The following is a 15,617-nucleotide window of genomic DNA, read 5'->3' as shown; positions in this document are numbered from 1 at the left end:
AGAGCAGAGGGACAAGTTCCTGGGTCAGTTTTTTAACAATGACACTGGAATAAAGCAAAAAGGAGAATGTGAGCAGGCGCTATGCCTGATTTATGACTGCAGCTGAATCTGTACATGGCTGGTGTGTACTATCAGCATCATCTTGCTGCAGCAGGTAACAGGTCAGTCCTATCTTCTTGGCCCTGGGTGGGGGAAGGTGAGCAGACATGGCAGTCCAGTGGACAGTGCTGCAGAGCACAGGGTACCTGGGTTTTTTTGTGGGACACACAAAGACAAACATGGGATGGACAAACCATTTCTCACTCTCCTAGAGGCTCTGCAAAACTTAACCCATTAGTAGGAGTAGAAGTTTAGCACTGCAGTGCTGGGATCAGAGGGAAAACAACCAGCACATGCATCAACCCAGGCAAAGGGGCTCTTTATCTTCATACACATCCCTGCAACCTGCCAGGGGATACAAAGGAAGGCAAGATCCCAAGCCCAATGCAATCTGTGCTGCTTCTCACCTTCATTGAGAGCAGACGTGTCAGGTAGATCTCTGGGATTGCCTTGGCTCGCTCCCGATCTCTTAAGCTCCCACGCCGATGCTTGGGAAGCTCTGGCTCTTCTGTTGGTTTTACCAGGTGCCAAAGTTTGATCCCACCTTCATCTGCATCCTCCAGCATTGGTGTTTCTAAAACCAGCAGTTGTTTACAAGGTGAGTGTCAGTTCTCTCACAGTAGAGCTTGACCAGGTGAGCCCCAGGGAAGCAAGATTTCCCAGCATGACAGAAACACACATGGGAAGGAATCTCTGGAGGCCTCTATCCAGCCTTCTGCACAGAGTACAACTGTTGTAGCACTACAGCAGGTTGCCTTTGTCCACCCAAAACCTTCAAGGTCTTGGGAACTTCCCCAGGCAAAGATCCCCCCCCACACCAGTAGTCTGTTCCAGGGCTGCACCACCCTTTTGCTGAAGAAGTTTTTTTCCCAATTTGAACCTGGTAAGCTGCAGCCTGTGGCTACTGTCCCTTGTGCCACAGGGGTACCCACAGAGCTGTTTGCTCTGCCAGGCAGGAAGGTAACTGCCTGGTGTCCCACTACTTGGGCCACGCTCAGCACTGGAGGCTGTTGGGATTCCTACAAGTTGCAGACTTGCACTGAGCCCTAGAGAGTCAGAACTAGAGAATTATGCTTATCCTGTGTTTTCATGCCCAGCCTGACTTTCCTCTGCTCTTTTCTCTCACCTGCTATAAAATCATTTTACGAGAACAGGACGTCAAACTCACTCTCTCCTGGGATGTAATCCTGATTCTCCCTATGGATATGCTTGGTCAGGCGTGGGACCAGTGCCACTGTTGCTCCATCAGGCACCTGCACACAAGCAAAAATCAACATTCAAAACAAACAGCATATTTCTCATCAGCATAAGTCAGCAAGTGCTTGTAGACCAAAACAGACTATACCATTACTAAAAATAGGGACGGAAACAGGGATTTTGGGGCACCATCATTGTCTTTCCTGATGGTGGAAGAATCTTGTTTGTACCAGTTAAAAGAAACTGATGCGCAAAGTATGATGAAGATGATAATACTCAGGGACTGAGTCATTCACATCTAGAACACGTTGCAGCAAAGTATGACATATTGGTGCGAGATACAACACGTTGGTGTAAGGTAGTTAAAAATCCCCACCTTCCATTCCTAGAAGCTACTTTGCAGATCAGTGTGCTGTCACCTGCTAACTGATTTGGGCTGGAACGTGAACAGATCCAGCAACATTGTCTTCATTGCAACATGAACTTGTGTGTCTCCTTCCAAGCTCTACCCCTGCCCATGTTGCAGGTACAGATTAAGGAGGGGGCTATGCTTGTCAAAGTCAGAGTGCAGGCCACAGCACTGACTTAATCAGAATATGCTGCTGCGAGAAAGCTCCATCCTTTTGACAGTATCCACCAGGAGCCAGAGCCACAAATAGAGCGTAACAGTGTGTAGGTGAGAGACAAGGCAATGGTAGACTGAGTTCTGACCTTGTAATGCTGAAGAGTGTTCAGGCGTTTCCAAGTTCCTTGAACAACAGATGTCACATCCTCATCAGACAGTATCAGATGACCTGCCAGCCCTGATCTCCACTCTACAGCCATTAAAACACAGGAAAGGAAAAGATGAACTGTTAATCTCTGAAGTCTGGTGTGCTTCAAACCTGGTTGACCTCATTATGCGCCCACTGATCCTCACCAACATTTACCCATTTCTATTTCACAGACAACATAACCTGAGCAAGTGCCTGCAACAGTGCTGAGTCCTGCAGTCACAGGACAGTCTCTCTGAGCACAGGGACAGGCAGCCTCATGGTCTCCCAGGTTCCACTTGCCAACTTCCTGCAAATTCTGTCAGACTGTCACTCTTCAAACAGGGGATTCAAACCACAAATATGCACCCATAGTCCTTATTAGCTACTCTTCTCCCAGTACCTGCTCATCTATAAGTGTCACCACTATTCAGCCACAGCCAAAGAGTGAAGAAGGTGGAAAACTGAGTGGTTTCCCTTCACAGTATAAGTCCTACCTTTCATTAACCACTGTGAGCAAAATCCTCCCTGACGCAGATTACCAAGATGCTGCTTATACACTCCACTGGTGGGAAAAACCCGTCTATGACTAGAGCATCTCTGTGCCGCACTCAAATCCTCCTCCTCTTCTACATGTTCTCTATGCTTTTTTTCTTTTTGCCAAGTCTGGCAAAGAACACCATGAAATGGAAGGGGCTGGACCCACCTGCCTCTTTCCCACCCCTGCCCCTTGCTGTTAGCCTCTTCCCATGCCCCGTTGGGTCCAGGCAGAGTGCAAGATCCTTGGTCAGTGCCTCTGCACACTCAGCAGACAAACGCCATGCATGCCAGGGTGCTGGGCACAGAGAGCAAGCAACGCCCTTTTCCACCTCCTCACTGAGTTTTGGCACCAAGGAGTTCTGCTCACCCAGGTCCAGGGTGTCTGGGTCTGGTCGGTGACAGTACGGCGTTCCTTTATAGATCTGATCGAGGATTTTCTCCTTCACCTGTGTTATGGTGTCACAGTCTAGCACTTTCGCAGAGATCCCTTGGGAGTCCTCTGCCCCTCCTGCAGCAACTCCTGTTTGTGTCAAAGCATTTAAGGTCTGGGGAAGAAATGAAAAGGTCACAGCTTCTCAGCTGATAAGATTACATCTGACACATTTACACCTTTGATGGTTGGCATTAAGGCAAGTTAACAGCTAGTCCTTTCACTGGAAGAGTTTCAGAAAAGAAAACATCACAGATGTTAAACACTGTCTTCTCAGTCTTGTGTCAGGAAGCCAGTTCAGCAGTGCTGAGGAGAGGCTTCACAGAATCATCTGGGTTGGAAAAGACCTTGTGGATCCTCCAGTCCAACCATGAACCTCACACTGACCGTTCCCAACTCCACCAGATCCCTCAGCGCTGGGTCAACCTGACTCTTCAACCCCTCCAGGGATGGGGACTCCCCCCCTGCCCTGGGCAGCCCATTCCAACGCCCAACAACCCCTTCTGCAAAGAAATCCTTCCTAAGAGCCAGTCTGACCCTGCCCTGGCGCAGCTTGAGGCCATTCCCTCTTGTCCTGGTGCTTGTTCCTTGGCTCAAGAGACTCATCCCCCCTCTCTGCACCCTCCTTTCAGGGAGTTGTAGAGGGCCAGGAGGTCTCCCCTCAGCCTCCTCTTCTCCAGACTAAACCCCCCCAGTTCCCTCAGCCGCTCCCCATCACACCTGTGCTCCAGATCCTGCACCAGCTTCGTTGCCCTTCTCTGGACACGCTTGAGTCATTCAATGGCCTTTTTGGAGTGAGGGGCCCAAAACTGAACCCAGTCATTGAGGTGTGGCCTCACCAGTGCCATCATGTACCATCATCAATTTTATCCCCTTATTTCTAGACACAGAGCACAGCACATACACCAGATTACTGTGGTGATGGCTCCTAGCAGCCTAGGGCAAAAGTGCCTGATTTAGCAGAGCTCTTGCCCGTCTGTGGAGTTGTGCTGCTGGGATAAACCTGGCTCCCAGGAGACAGCAGCAGGATGCTGCACTTTGGGAGCAGAGACATTCAGCCCTGTCGCATCAGAGAGCTCAGAGGGGAAAAAAAAGATTTGGTGCTTACCAGAGTCCGGTACTCCAGGTCCTCTCTCAAAAGACGGTTGTCATTCAGGGTATATTTGGCTTTCCCTGTCACCCAGTCGACTGGCCCTTTGTCCACCTGGTGCTTGATTCCTCGAAACAGCATGTAAAGGGGCTCCCCAACAGAATCCTGGCACAGAAAGGAAGGAGTCACCTGAGAGAAATTCAGCTTGCTGCTCCCAGCAGAGCTTGGAAACATGGCCACCCAAGCAGAGGAGGAGTGGGATGGAGGATGCAGCAGTTAAGCCACAGCAGGCAAAGACAGAGCCTCTGCCCACAGCTCCTGCTCCAGGCACAGGGAAAGCGCACAGGCCAGCTACCAGGTGGAGGCACAAGACCAAGGTGTTGCTCTGCCTCAGTGTCACTAGTCTGAGAGACTCTCCTTGCCACCCCCTCTCCAGGAAGGGAATTAGATCAGAATCTGTCCTCCCCACACACAGACCAGCGTGTCTCAAGATAGAGGAGCCGCATGATCTGGAGAAACAGCCTCGAAACAACGAGTGGTATTAATGCTGATTTCAGCATCCCTGTCCCCTGTGAACAGCCCAGTTCTCTCATTCCCCACCCTGAGATACAGGATGACTCTGGCACTATTTCAGCTATGAGCAAGGCACAAAGCAAAGCTGTAGCTGTCTCCCCTCCTTTGGCCCCTCTACACCACAAAGGGACAAAGAGCTCACCCTCACGAATGTGTACAGGCAGATGGACATCCAGTTGGTTAACAGCTTCTCTACCACTGTTTCTGTCCTGAAAGAGAGCGTGAGGTTGGTCAGAGGAATACGGTGTAGAGCAGGGATGGATCTGGAGATAAAGATCACTGCCCTTGAGAAAAGAGCACACTAAATGATGATACAGGATCAAGGGAGAGGAAAAAAGGACTTCAGAGACCACTAAGGTTAATGCTTTTGATACCCCTTATTTGAGGCACTTTTTAGCCTGAAGGAGGCACCAAATTACAGAAGTGGAGAGACAAGCAAGCAGGGGACACAGAAAAGCCTCTGGTAGGTTTCAAACAAGGGAAATTTGTTCAGATCAGAAGGATGTACCAGACAGGAGGCTAACGGGGATTCGAACACAGAAGATATTTCAGTTTAGCTTCCAAACATGACATGACCATGAGCCCAGGGACCTCTAAACAGCAAAAACAGATAGGCAGACTTGGCAGAGCCCTAATACCTGAACACAAGGAGAGAGTTAATGTACAGCAGCTTCAAAAGAAGAGGAATTTGGGGTAGGCAACTCCAGCTTCCTACTCTTTTCACTCCTTTCCTGCTATATTCCCTACCAATTGCTGACTGGAGAGAGGGGTATTGTTACTGCTCCCTCCTGGTTGATGTGTGTTGTCTGGACACACACTGTGGCCCATGCCATGATGTCATCCTACCCACCGGAGTTTCAGAGCTTCCAGCTGGGCAGAAAGGCTCTGTCCCCGCTCGGGTAGGTAGCAGTGGGACCACGGCTGGCTCACTCACCTCCGCAGCATCAGCTTGGGGTTCTTGGCCACATACTGCTCTACAAGGTCATTGAGGAGTGTTTTGAGGATGTCGGTGAAGTACTCCAGCTTCCCATGGAGCGACACAGTGAGCAGTGATGCCACGTAAGCCCGGTCTCTCGGAGAAAAAGTGCGCTGGACTTCCAGAGTGTGGATGAACTGGTGGGGAGAGGGATAAACCAGTGTGTGAATCTGCTGAAAACAAGGCAGTCACAGCTACTGGCTCTTGGAAGAAGTAGTGCTGCAGGGAGCTAGTCAGGAATGACCTTGAACAGACACTGCCACCAGCAGTGTGGCCCTGACCCCACAGCAGGCTGCCAGCAGAGAGAAACACATTACCTTGGTGAGGAAAAGCTTGCTGTTGAGCAGGTTGGAGAGCTGGACCAAGCCCTGCTCCACAGTTTGCCGCCGGCACTCAGGGATGTCCAAGTCCCTTTGCAGCGGTGACTCACGGTGGCCCGGGAAGAAAATACGCTCTGCGTAGGACTTGTAGTCCAAGAAGGGGATTCCTGTGCCCACAAGGTCACTTGTGAGGTCCATCATCTCAGTCATCAGGTCTGAGAGAAAGGGAATAGCCATGAGGTTGACAACACGACACACAACTGATGGTGCAGAGCATAAGGTGAGTGCAGGAACTAGGGCCAGCAGGATGGGACTGAGGAAGAGGAAGGATGTTTCCTGTCAGAAAGAGGCACATTGAGGTCCCATTGCTAGAATAGTTAAAACTAGACTAGGCACTGGGAGAAACTGCATGAGGAAACTTCCAGCCTTGGGGAGGAACCAAAAGGTGAATTTGGAGATTAGCCTCATTTACAGTCGGGGGCTGGCTTCCACTTTTATAAAGAGAAAGCCACTGTTCAGCACAGATCTGTGGTTACAGGCATTACCCACATTAGACACGAGTATTAGAGATCTCCTGCTCCTCCCTGCTTCCCTCATTAGTCACAGATTAAAGCCTGAGTCCCCTGCACAGCTTCAGAGCCCCAGGTCTCCCACAGAAAGGCTCACTGCTGTAAGCAGCTGAAGTACAAGGTTTGCGGGCCCAGAACACAGGTTGTAATGCAACTCGCCCTACACAAAGACTGGGCTAGCTGTGTCCTTAGCTCTCCAAGGGTGCTGTCTTGACTTTTAGCTCTTCATCTGAGCCTGGAGGATGTAACTACAGAATCAGAGGGGTCTGTATAGATCATTGTTTTCTGAATTAAAGAGAAGAATTAAAAATGAAAGAATTTGGCTATATGTTTCAATGCACCAGCACTGGATAAAGTTATTGCCTCCTCTGAGCTACCCGTACAAGTATGCAGGAATGGAAAGAGAGGTAGGGCTGAGCATGGTTCTTCAAGCTTCCCTGAAGCTGCAAGAACCTAGGAGCTCAGTGACTGACCTGTGAATTCCTTTTTGCATCTGTCTCGAACACTTGTTTCCAGATTTTCCAGCTGGATTTGAACTTTCTTGTAATCCCTCAGAGCCTGTTTGCTCTTCCTCCTGCAATAAGAAGCAGAATTGTTCCCAGCGGCCCTAGCCCAGGGTCCGTCCTTGGCAACTGTTGTGTTGCTGCCAAAGACTCTAGAGCAATTGGTGTTGAGGTGACTTCTACTGAACATCATCTTTGCAGGATACCCGCGTTCTGTAAGCTAGAATTGTCTCTTGGAGCACCTGTTAGGTGTGGTCTCTGAATGAACGACAGGGCAGGCTGTGACCAGCAGGTGCAACCTGCCTCACACATCCACCACCACCAGCAGCTCAGAAATTGGCACAAAATAAAGAAAACTGGGACCTTGTTTAGGCCTAAGATGTCCACGCTTGGCTACATCCACTGAATAACATTGCAGAGGAACTTAAAGGCCTCATGCAATGGCAGAGTTTCTTACCTGTATATGAAAACGATGACCAGAACAATCAGTGCCACGAAGGATGCACCAACACCCAAACCAATCTGTGCCTCCAGCGGGAAGGTGAGCTGGCTTTCAGTGTCATACTGCACTCTACCCAGGAGGAAGTTCAGGTTTCCCATCTGGACCTGTAAGAAAGCATGTGTCACGATGGAAGTTCAGCGCAGCAATGAAATGCAAAGCCACAGGGCTTCTGCAGAATGGGTACAGGTGGCACACAGCTCTCTAGCCAAGCTGTCCCACAGCACAACTCCTGACTCCAGCTATACCAGTTGTTTCCAGGCAATGTTCGACACATAAGAGTAGAGTTGAGAGCAAGAGCAGCAACTTGACACCCCTGTCCCCCACCAAGGCTTCTGCCTTTCCTCCCCATCCCACTCCCTGCCTCCACCACTACTTCTTGCTTGTGCTTTGACAAACGACAGGATTTCCTGCAGTACTGTCCATTCCCTACCGTGAACTCCGGGAGCAAGTCTGTGCCCTCTCGCTTCGTGCGGTGCCGCGGAGCTGGCTGCTCAGAGGGAGGCTCACAGTAGAGATGATTCCTTGTTAGTGTCTTCACCACACAGATTCCTTCCCCAATCATAGCCATAACTTCATCCTTGGAAATAGCCAGATCTAGATTTTCCCCCTGGAACAGATGTGGAACAGCACATCAAATTGGGGAAAAAACAACTCTGCATTTCCACGGCTCCGGAGAAGATGGAGGAGACCAACGCCATAGGATGAAAGCAGCCTTTTTTCTTCTCTGATTAGGCTCACATCTGAATTGGCTGCAGAAGTTCATTTTGCAAGCTAAAAAATTCACTTGAATACAATTCAAATTATAGCTCTCGGACCCACACCATGCTGCAGAGCTAGTTATAAATAGCCTGTCTTCTTAAGGCTCTTCAGCCACAGCACAACCAAGCTCAGCTCTTCACTCTGTGTGTAAATGCACACACACTGTGTATATATTTTAAAAGGCAGTCTCATGTCAGTTAACCTAAGCCCTCAGGTGAGTCAATCAATGCCTTTCAAAGGTATAACACATTTATGCTATTGTTCTTATCTGCTCCATAAATCTGCTTTGATTTGGGGGGGATTAAGACTTTTTTTTTAATTAATAAAACCATACCAACTGATGTTAATTACATTTTTATGTTTTAATACTTTCTAAGCTGAATCCTGCAGCAGCGTTTTCCCGCTTTTGCCCAGAGCTCTGTCAGGGTATCCTGACAGGTTGGTAGATCAGCCTCCTTGCTCTTTGAAAGCTTGCATCTTGTTAGTTCTCTTTCAGTCTCTTCAAATTACCCTACCTCTCCAAGATGCATTCAATACCAATGACAGCAGACTAGACATTTCTAGACTAGTACACCCTCACAGATTTTACTCATTATGCAAAAAAGAGCAAGTGGATAAAGTGCATCTCCAGCTGCAGCCATTCGCTTATTTCTTAATGAGTGCTGGACTAGAAAGTACCTTTCCAGACAAAATAAATACCTCAGGGTTTTTTTTTTCTCACATGTACAGAAAAAACATTAACCACTCTGTCCTTCCGTGTCATCTTCAAAGAATTATTTTCTTACCTCCACCTAGTAACAGGTCTTCCCTACTGTCAAGATTCTTTTACTCCTAAGTTACTTCTAGAGGAATCTTAAGAAGTTATGAAAAAGCCAGCAGCTGAGAATAGGGTGTGGGATTTATTTAGTACTAGTATCTCATATACAAGTAGTTTATTAGAATTAAAAATAAAAAAGCACAGCAGTTCCCACAAGCCCTGTGAAGCCCTTAACTATGATTTATGGGCTTAAGAGGCTTTTTGATGCATTGTTTTCCCTCTTCTTATGTACCTTTACTCATAGGCCAAAGTAGATGTGCTGTGACTGGCTGTAAGCCTGTCAGATGCTTTAAAACTTTGGATGCTGCATGATACCAATATAAACACTCTGGTTAGAAACAACTTTTTATGAGGAACATTACTTCCAACTAGTTTTTGTGTTACCTCCACAGAGATGACGCTTCCTGGCTTGTGACGATACGGTTTGGCAGGATCTTCAGCATTCAGTGGTTTTAGGATGGGGTTGACTTCATAAGAGAAGGGCATGGGATGCAATGAGTTGAAATCAAAGCTCAAATTATCCAGAATAAATTCCAGTTTGATATGGACACTCCGCAACAGCAGGTTAATGGCTGGAGTTTTGCAGAGAATCAGGTAGGAGGAGTTAACAAGACATGGTTCTTCAAACTAAATGTGAAAGGCAAAAAAAGCGTCAGTAGTGAAACACTAACGCCTCTCTGGCAGCTTTGCAATACTTCCTAACCCTGAGCAATCTGGGGCCAGTCTGCATTCCTCTTATCTGGAGCAATGCCAGAGGAACTCTGCTTAATTGTAGAGGGAAAAATCCAAGATCTGAGGAATTCCCCATGTTCCTCTAAAGTGAGTTTTCATAACACTGGTTTTGTTGCAAGTACCCAGGTCTCAGCAGTGGGAATCAGCTCTGACATTCCCCTGGCAGCAAATTCTGGAGAGACATCAGCTTTAGATCTCCCTGTTCTGACAGAGTGGGACCAAATCCATTCATCACAAGGCTGATTTCCTAGCCTGAATGCTTCTGTAAAAAGTGTTCCTTTGTCTGTTGGACATATTTTATACATTTGGTGAAAGTATTACGAGTCAAATTTTTGTCTTCTCCCCTACAGCCACAAATTCCTTCCTAAGAACATGGGCAAAACCAGCTATTATTGATGCATGTGCATCAGGAGCATATTCTCCCAGTTTATGTACAGGAAGCCCTCTGTCATTTGCACTAATAATGCAAATCCTTCTTGTACTTTGCCTGTCAAACACCCTCTACCTCTACAAATTCTGCTACGCACTGTGACCTTGATAATCACATCAATACCTCTGTACTGATCCAACTCAGGACACTGGCAGCAGGAGAGCAGAAAATGTTGGTGGAACTGGTAATTTTACTGAACTCTGCCTGGTTTTGTACCTCAGAGAGAGCCCAGGGGCTATAGAGGTGGACTGAACTATGCAAAAGCAAGAGTCTGGAGCATGGCCACACTGAGCCACACAAGCTCTCTAGCTCAGCTACAGATTTGTTCTCCACACTGCCCTGCTGTTTCTGTCCCCCAACGCAAGTCCTGCACATCTCTAAGCAGAAGCAGACCCAAACTCATGGAAACATTTGTGAAAGCACTTAACCTCTCAGTCTGGCAGAGAACACTTCCACTCAGCCAAGACTGTTGGTACAATCCAAGTAGGTAACAGCAAGTGGGGGGAAAAGCCCTAGGGAAGGAAGGCCACCTCTCCAGAGCACCTCATGCACCCTCAGCTCCACCGAGCACGGGGCCACGCTACCTGCTGGATGCTGCACAGAGCGTCCTCAGGGCACTCGGTGTCCGGGATGATTCTGCGCCATCGTCCCAGTCCTCGGCGCCGGCGTTCAGAAGGAGAAACTGTAACTCGGATCTTCGGTTTCTGTACAACATCCAAGTTGTATCCATGAACTCTGAGCACTCTCCCTCCACTGAAAAAGAAAAATAAACCTATTATTTGTTAGCTCTGTCTTGCCCACGCTCCCACCCTTCTGCTTATGCTCATTCCTACAAGCCTGGCTTTAATCCAAAGTGCAACTCAGACAGCTGGTGGTGCTGTAGAACCTCCCTCAGCACACAGCCCTGGGGAAGGTGCAGTCAGTCTTTCTACCTGAGGAAGCTTTTAGGTGGCTCTGCAAAAGTGATGTTGGGATCCAGAGTATATCTGAAGAGGGATCCTTCCAGTCTCCGCTCTCGGTCCCCGTATTTGATAGTCACTGGGAGTTCTGTGGATACATTGCTGGGACTCGTCTGACACGCCAACTGATCCTCCGTCATCTCGGAGAGGCTTGGAGAGACAGAAGAGAGAACAAGGGATTAACACGGCCACTTCAGAGACAGATTTGATAGTATTATGCCTTGCTCTTTGCAGACAGTCTGCAAACTTCTTCTGGTATTTTCTTAAATTTAGTGCTGGAAAGTCTTGTGCCTTATCTAAGCCAGCAATAATTGCTGGGCAGTTGTCAGTGAGCAGCATGTGGACAAAAAGCAGGTACAGCCACTGTCCAGACTGAAAAGACTGGAAGCACACTACCAAGGCACATGCTGTCAGGTGTATGTGTCCCTGGGTGCACGAGAACAAGCAGCTCTTAGTGTCAGTCTGCCAGAGCCAACTGCAGTCCCCCATCAGCAGAAGCAGACCTGGCAGCATGGGGTATAGTCCTGTCAAGAGATGGGCAGAACAGAGGCCACGCAGCACTGTTCACATCCAAGGGAACACAGGCAGGGATGTAAGATGGTCAAGGTTGCTGCTGTGACCCTCAAGGGGAGGATCTCCTTGAGCAGAAGTGAGCAGAGCTCCAACAGCCTGTATGAAAGGGCTGAGCCAGGCAGCAGCACGCCCTGCAGGGCTCTGGGAAGGACACGGGGCAGCGCACAGCCAGCACATCGGCAGGCTCGGATCTTACATGTGGCAAGGGAGGTCTCCAAGCAGGACACTGATCTCACTAGGATGCCCCGTCAGCAGCTTTGAGCCCAGAAGGGTGAGGCAGGTTCCTCCCGCTTTGGGGCCCTGAGTTGGAACAATGGATTTCAGCTCTGGGTTCTAGAAGAGGAGGGGGGGGGAGAAAAAAAAAAAAAAAGGAAAAAAGGAGGTGAGTGATAAGGACCTCAAAAGATAAGGCAAGAAAATAAAACAGCAGAACATGTTCAGTGTCCTCCAGTGCTCTGAAAATAGAAGCTATAGATCCCAATCACAGACAGGCCTCAGCTAGGGCCCAGCAGCTTATGGAGCAAAGGCAACAGAGGAGTGATCAATCAACACCAGCAAGAACCAGGAACTGGGGAACAGACTTTCCACGGACTGCTAAGGGGAGATGGATGCTGCAAACAGCAGAGCTGTGGGCCTCACATGCAAACCCTAGGATTAACCATTCAAAGAGATTGTTCTGATCAGTAACTGGATTAATAACTCAGGTTAGGAAAAACAAGGTAGCAAATAAATTGTCTGTTTGTCTAGTAGATGAGGAGATTACCAGCAGGGAGCCCTAAGAATTTATGTTGAGACATGTGCTGTCAAACATACTTGTAAGGTGACCTGTAAAGGGGAAATGAAATTTGATAAAATTATTCAGAGTAACAAAAACTTAGTACCACTAAGGAGCTGCAGCAAAATTTAGGGGAAGCAGGCAGAGTGGCACAAGTGAGTCACTGCTGATAAATGAAGAGCAAGATACACAAAGTGAGAAGGAGCAGGGAGACTACAGCAAAAAACCAACCCAACCATAAGTACACAGTTGTGAGGTTCGAAATAGCTCCTGCCCATTCCAGAGTGCCTTGGTACCTACAACAACTCTACCGGCTGTAAGCACAGATCTCAACAAACACACACCAAGTGGTAGGAATTACTGGGAATTAAGAAAAAAGACTTTTAGGCCACAGTAAAAATTCCTTTTGCACTCACATCTTGAACCTCAGTATGCAGATCTCATCACCCTGTCTCAAAATGGTGATAACAGAACCAAAATCCAGAGAAGAGCAACAAGCATAATCCAGTATATAAAACGGTTCTATACAGCCAAAAATGGAATAGCCTAAGACTTTTCAGGTATCTCTTTCCCCTTCCATGGGAGAGGGAGACATGGAACTAGGTACATAACTTTGATATCTTAAAGCCAGCAACTAGGAAATAATATTTAAGTAGTTTTTAGATACAATTATTCAATTTTCATCCTTGCCATGCAACTTACAAGTAATTAGAAATGTGTTTTAAAAACAATAGGAAACATTTCTCCATATAATGCACAGGACTTATTGCCACTAGCTGCTGAAGGTCAGAAGCTAAGTGTGTTCAAGCAGCAATTTGCAAATTAATAGAAGTCAGAAGTCTTGGTAAGATGTTAAGTGATCAATTAAAAAAAGTCTCTAAATCAGAAGCGTACCCTGTATTTTTCCTCTTTCTTTAAATGTTTACTAGTTACCATTGTAAAAAAAAAAAAATAAAAATCACTAGACTACAGAATCTTTAATATTACCCAGTACAGCTGTTCTTATAATCTAAGGCGGTGGGGAGAAAGAAGCAAAACAAAACACCCCCAAAACCACCACCCAACACAACCTCCAGAAAAATCAGGTAAAAATACCAGCAGCAAGCACCTGGTAGAGTCCATTAAGTTCATGCAATAGACAGCCATTTGGCAGAGATACTGGAAGAACGGGGAGAGGTATTAAAGAAGCAATAGTTACGTTACCTGATAGGTGAAAATATGCCCAGAAACTCCACGTCCTCCTCCTGGCACTTCCACCACAATGTGCCCAAATCTCTCCGTCCAGCTCCCGCCAGTGACGCATACGATGCTGCAGGGCAATCCAAGAACAGTGTCACACCGTGGAAGAGCAGATGAGCTGCATCCATCGCATCATGTCCTACAACCATCTAGCAACCACAGCTCCCTTCTTTCAGCCTTATCACATGCTTACAATATACAACCAAACATTGAGAAACACCTTTAAAAGCTGGACTAGGTGCAGCAGAAAAAAGCAGGGGGCACTTCCAAGCAGGCCCATCCTATCCAAAATTACTCCTTCTGGGACAGACAGGATGAAGCCCACTGTATCACAGATACATGAGGAGGTCAAGAACTCTGCTACTGCCCAGAGCTGATCCAATCAGTCACATCCAGGCTAGCAGCGGGTCAATCCACACAGCGCTGCGTCTGATGAAGAAGAAAACTCAAGACTGTAGGTTTATCTGGCACTGGTCTTCATCCAGTGGCCTCTGGGCCCAACCAGTTCCCCTGATCTGCCCCCCCCATTCTTCCCAGCTCTTTTTCCAGCTATAATTTGGTATGGGAGATGCTGACAAAGTGAAAAGCCAGGTTGTACTTAGAACAGGGCAGCAAGGAATCCCATGTTACAGCACTGACCTGCTAACAGAAAAACTACTCTGCAGGAGACTTCCCAGCCTTCCTACACAGTAGGAGATTAATTTTGTCTGGGCCTTGCTCAGGAGTTGGTTCCAGGTTCACAGCTATATCCCCTCAACCAAAAAGGCTCAGGAATTTGAACTTGGGCAGCACAGTCCCAAGCCAGGACCCTGTGATGCCAGGTGATTTACAGATACAGAACAAAGACAGTGCTAACCCCAGAAAGATTATGCTCTAACTCTAGGATGAAAACAGAAAGCAGATGGATCCAGACAAACAAGGCGCACAGACAGGACAACACTGCTCAACACAGCAGGCCATTTCCCAGCAGGATCTTACCTGGCTCCCAGAGGGAAGGGTGCTACAACTACTGCTACCATGGAATGGAAAAATGGGTTTGTGACAGCTCTGATGAGAGTTTACTCACAATTGCTCTCTTCTTCTCCTGCTGGTTGCTTGGCTCCTCTCCCTCCCTTGTCCAAGGCTCCCACCTACCTGCCCTGACACAGGCCAACTACATAAATATTCCTTTCTCCTTGCTTCCTAGCTACCCCCCAGTCACACCTCTCACTACACTGCCTTGTTAGATGGTCCTGCCTTGGCCAGACACAGCAGCTACCCAGTTCTCTATCACTGACATTAGCTGGATTCAGCAGGTCAGGTCTTTCTGCTTCTCATCCTCCTCTTAGGCACTATTTTTACAAGCACTGTGTGACCTGCCAGGCACTCCCAGCCACCAGAAGAGTGACATGGGGCCCACCAGGACTCCATGGTCTGTCCCTGGTTGAGAGTCCTTTCACTGTGTTTGTTCCTGGGAGGTGGAAGTCTGGCTGGCAAGAACAACAGTCTAAGGGTGTGCCCACTCAAGCAGAGGGAAAAATCTGTGCCGTACCTCCAACCACACGTTTCCATCCTCACCCTGTGTTAACACGGTCAGGATATTTTCCTAGCAGTGATGCTTGCACAAGCCAAGCCCTTTGCTTTCCGAAATCACCCTGTGACTGGGAGAGACACCCACGAAACCACACGGTTCTGAGCCTGTGACTCCCTGACCTGGCTGGCAGCGTGGTCGGGATACAGCAGCGCTGGTTGTATCACCTCGTACACAACCTTCTCTCTCCCAAGGTCACTGCCTGAGTAACT

At 48.0% G+C, this 15,617-nt stretch overlaps 1 protein-coding gene across 5 annotated transcripts in view; it reads right to left on the bottom strand.

Annotated features, from left to right (window-relative positions):
- The window catches only part of PLXNB1 (plexin B1), an 83,881-nt gene that overhangs the window by 7,422 nt on the left and 60,842 nt on the right, over nt 1–15,617 (bottom strand). For all 5 annotated transcript variants that reach the window (XM_074835789.1, XM_074835793.1, XM_074835790.1 and 2 more), the window contains 16 exons: nt 13,800–13,905; nt 12,018–12,154; nt 11,222–11,398; nt 10,874–11,042; nt 9,512–9,754; nt 7,982–8,158; nt 7,507–7,655; nt 7,020–7,120; nt 5,975–6,192; nt 5,616–5,794; nt 4,824–4,890; nt 4,127–4,273; nt 2,956–3,133; nt 2,008–2,111; nt 1,268–1,352; nt 507–673 (listed from right to left, as the gene is read on the bottom strand). In XM_074835789.1, the coding sequence (XP_074691890.1) occupies nt 507–673; nt 1,268–1,352; nt 2,008–2,111; nt 2,956–3,133; nt 4,127–4,273; nt 4,824–4,890; nt 5,616–5,794; nt 5,975–6,192; nt 7,020–7,120; nt 7,507–7,655; nt 7,982–8,158; nt 9,512–9,754; nt 10,874–11,042; nt 11,222–11,398; nt 12,018–12,154; nt 13,800–13,905 (2,404 nt within the window). The remainder of the gene's footprint in view (nt 1–506; nt 674–1,267; nt 1,353–2,007; nt 2,112–2,955; nt 3,134–4,126; nt 4,274–4,823; nt 4,891–5,615; nt 5,795–5,974; nt 6,193–7,019; nt 7,121–7,506; nt 7,656–7,981; nt 8,159–9,511; nt 9,755–10,873; nt 11,043–11,221; nt 11,399–12,017; nt 12,155–13,799; nt 13,906–15,617) is intronic.

Source organism: Strix aluco, chromosome 11 (assembly GCF_031877795.1).
Source record: "Strix aluco isolate bStrAlu1 chromosome 11, bStrAlu1.hap1, whole genome shotgun sequence".
NCBI classification, from domain to species: domain Eukaryota; kingdom Metazoa; phylum Chordata; class Aves; order Strigiformes; family Strigidae; genus Strix; species Strix aluco.
Note: the sequence above shows the minus strand (reverse complement) of the source record. Positions and strands in the feature narration are given on the sequence as shown.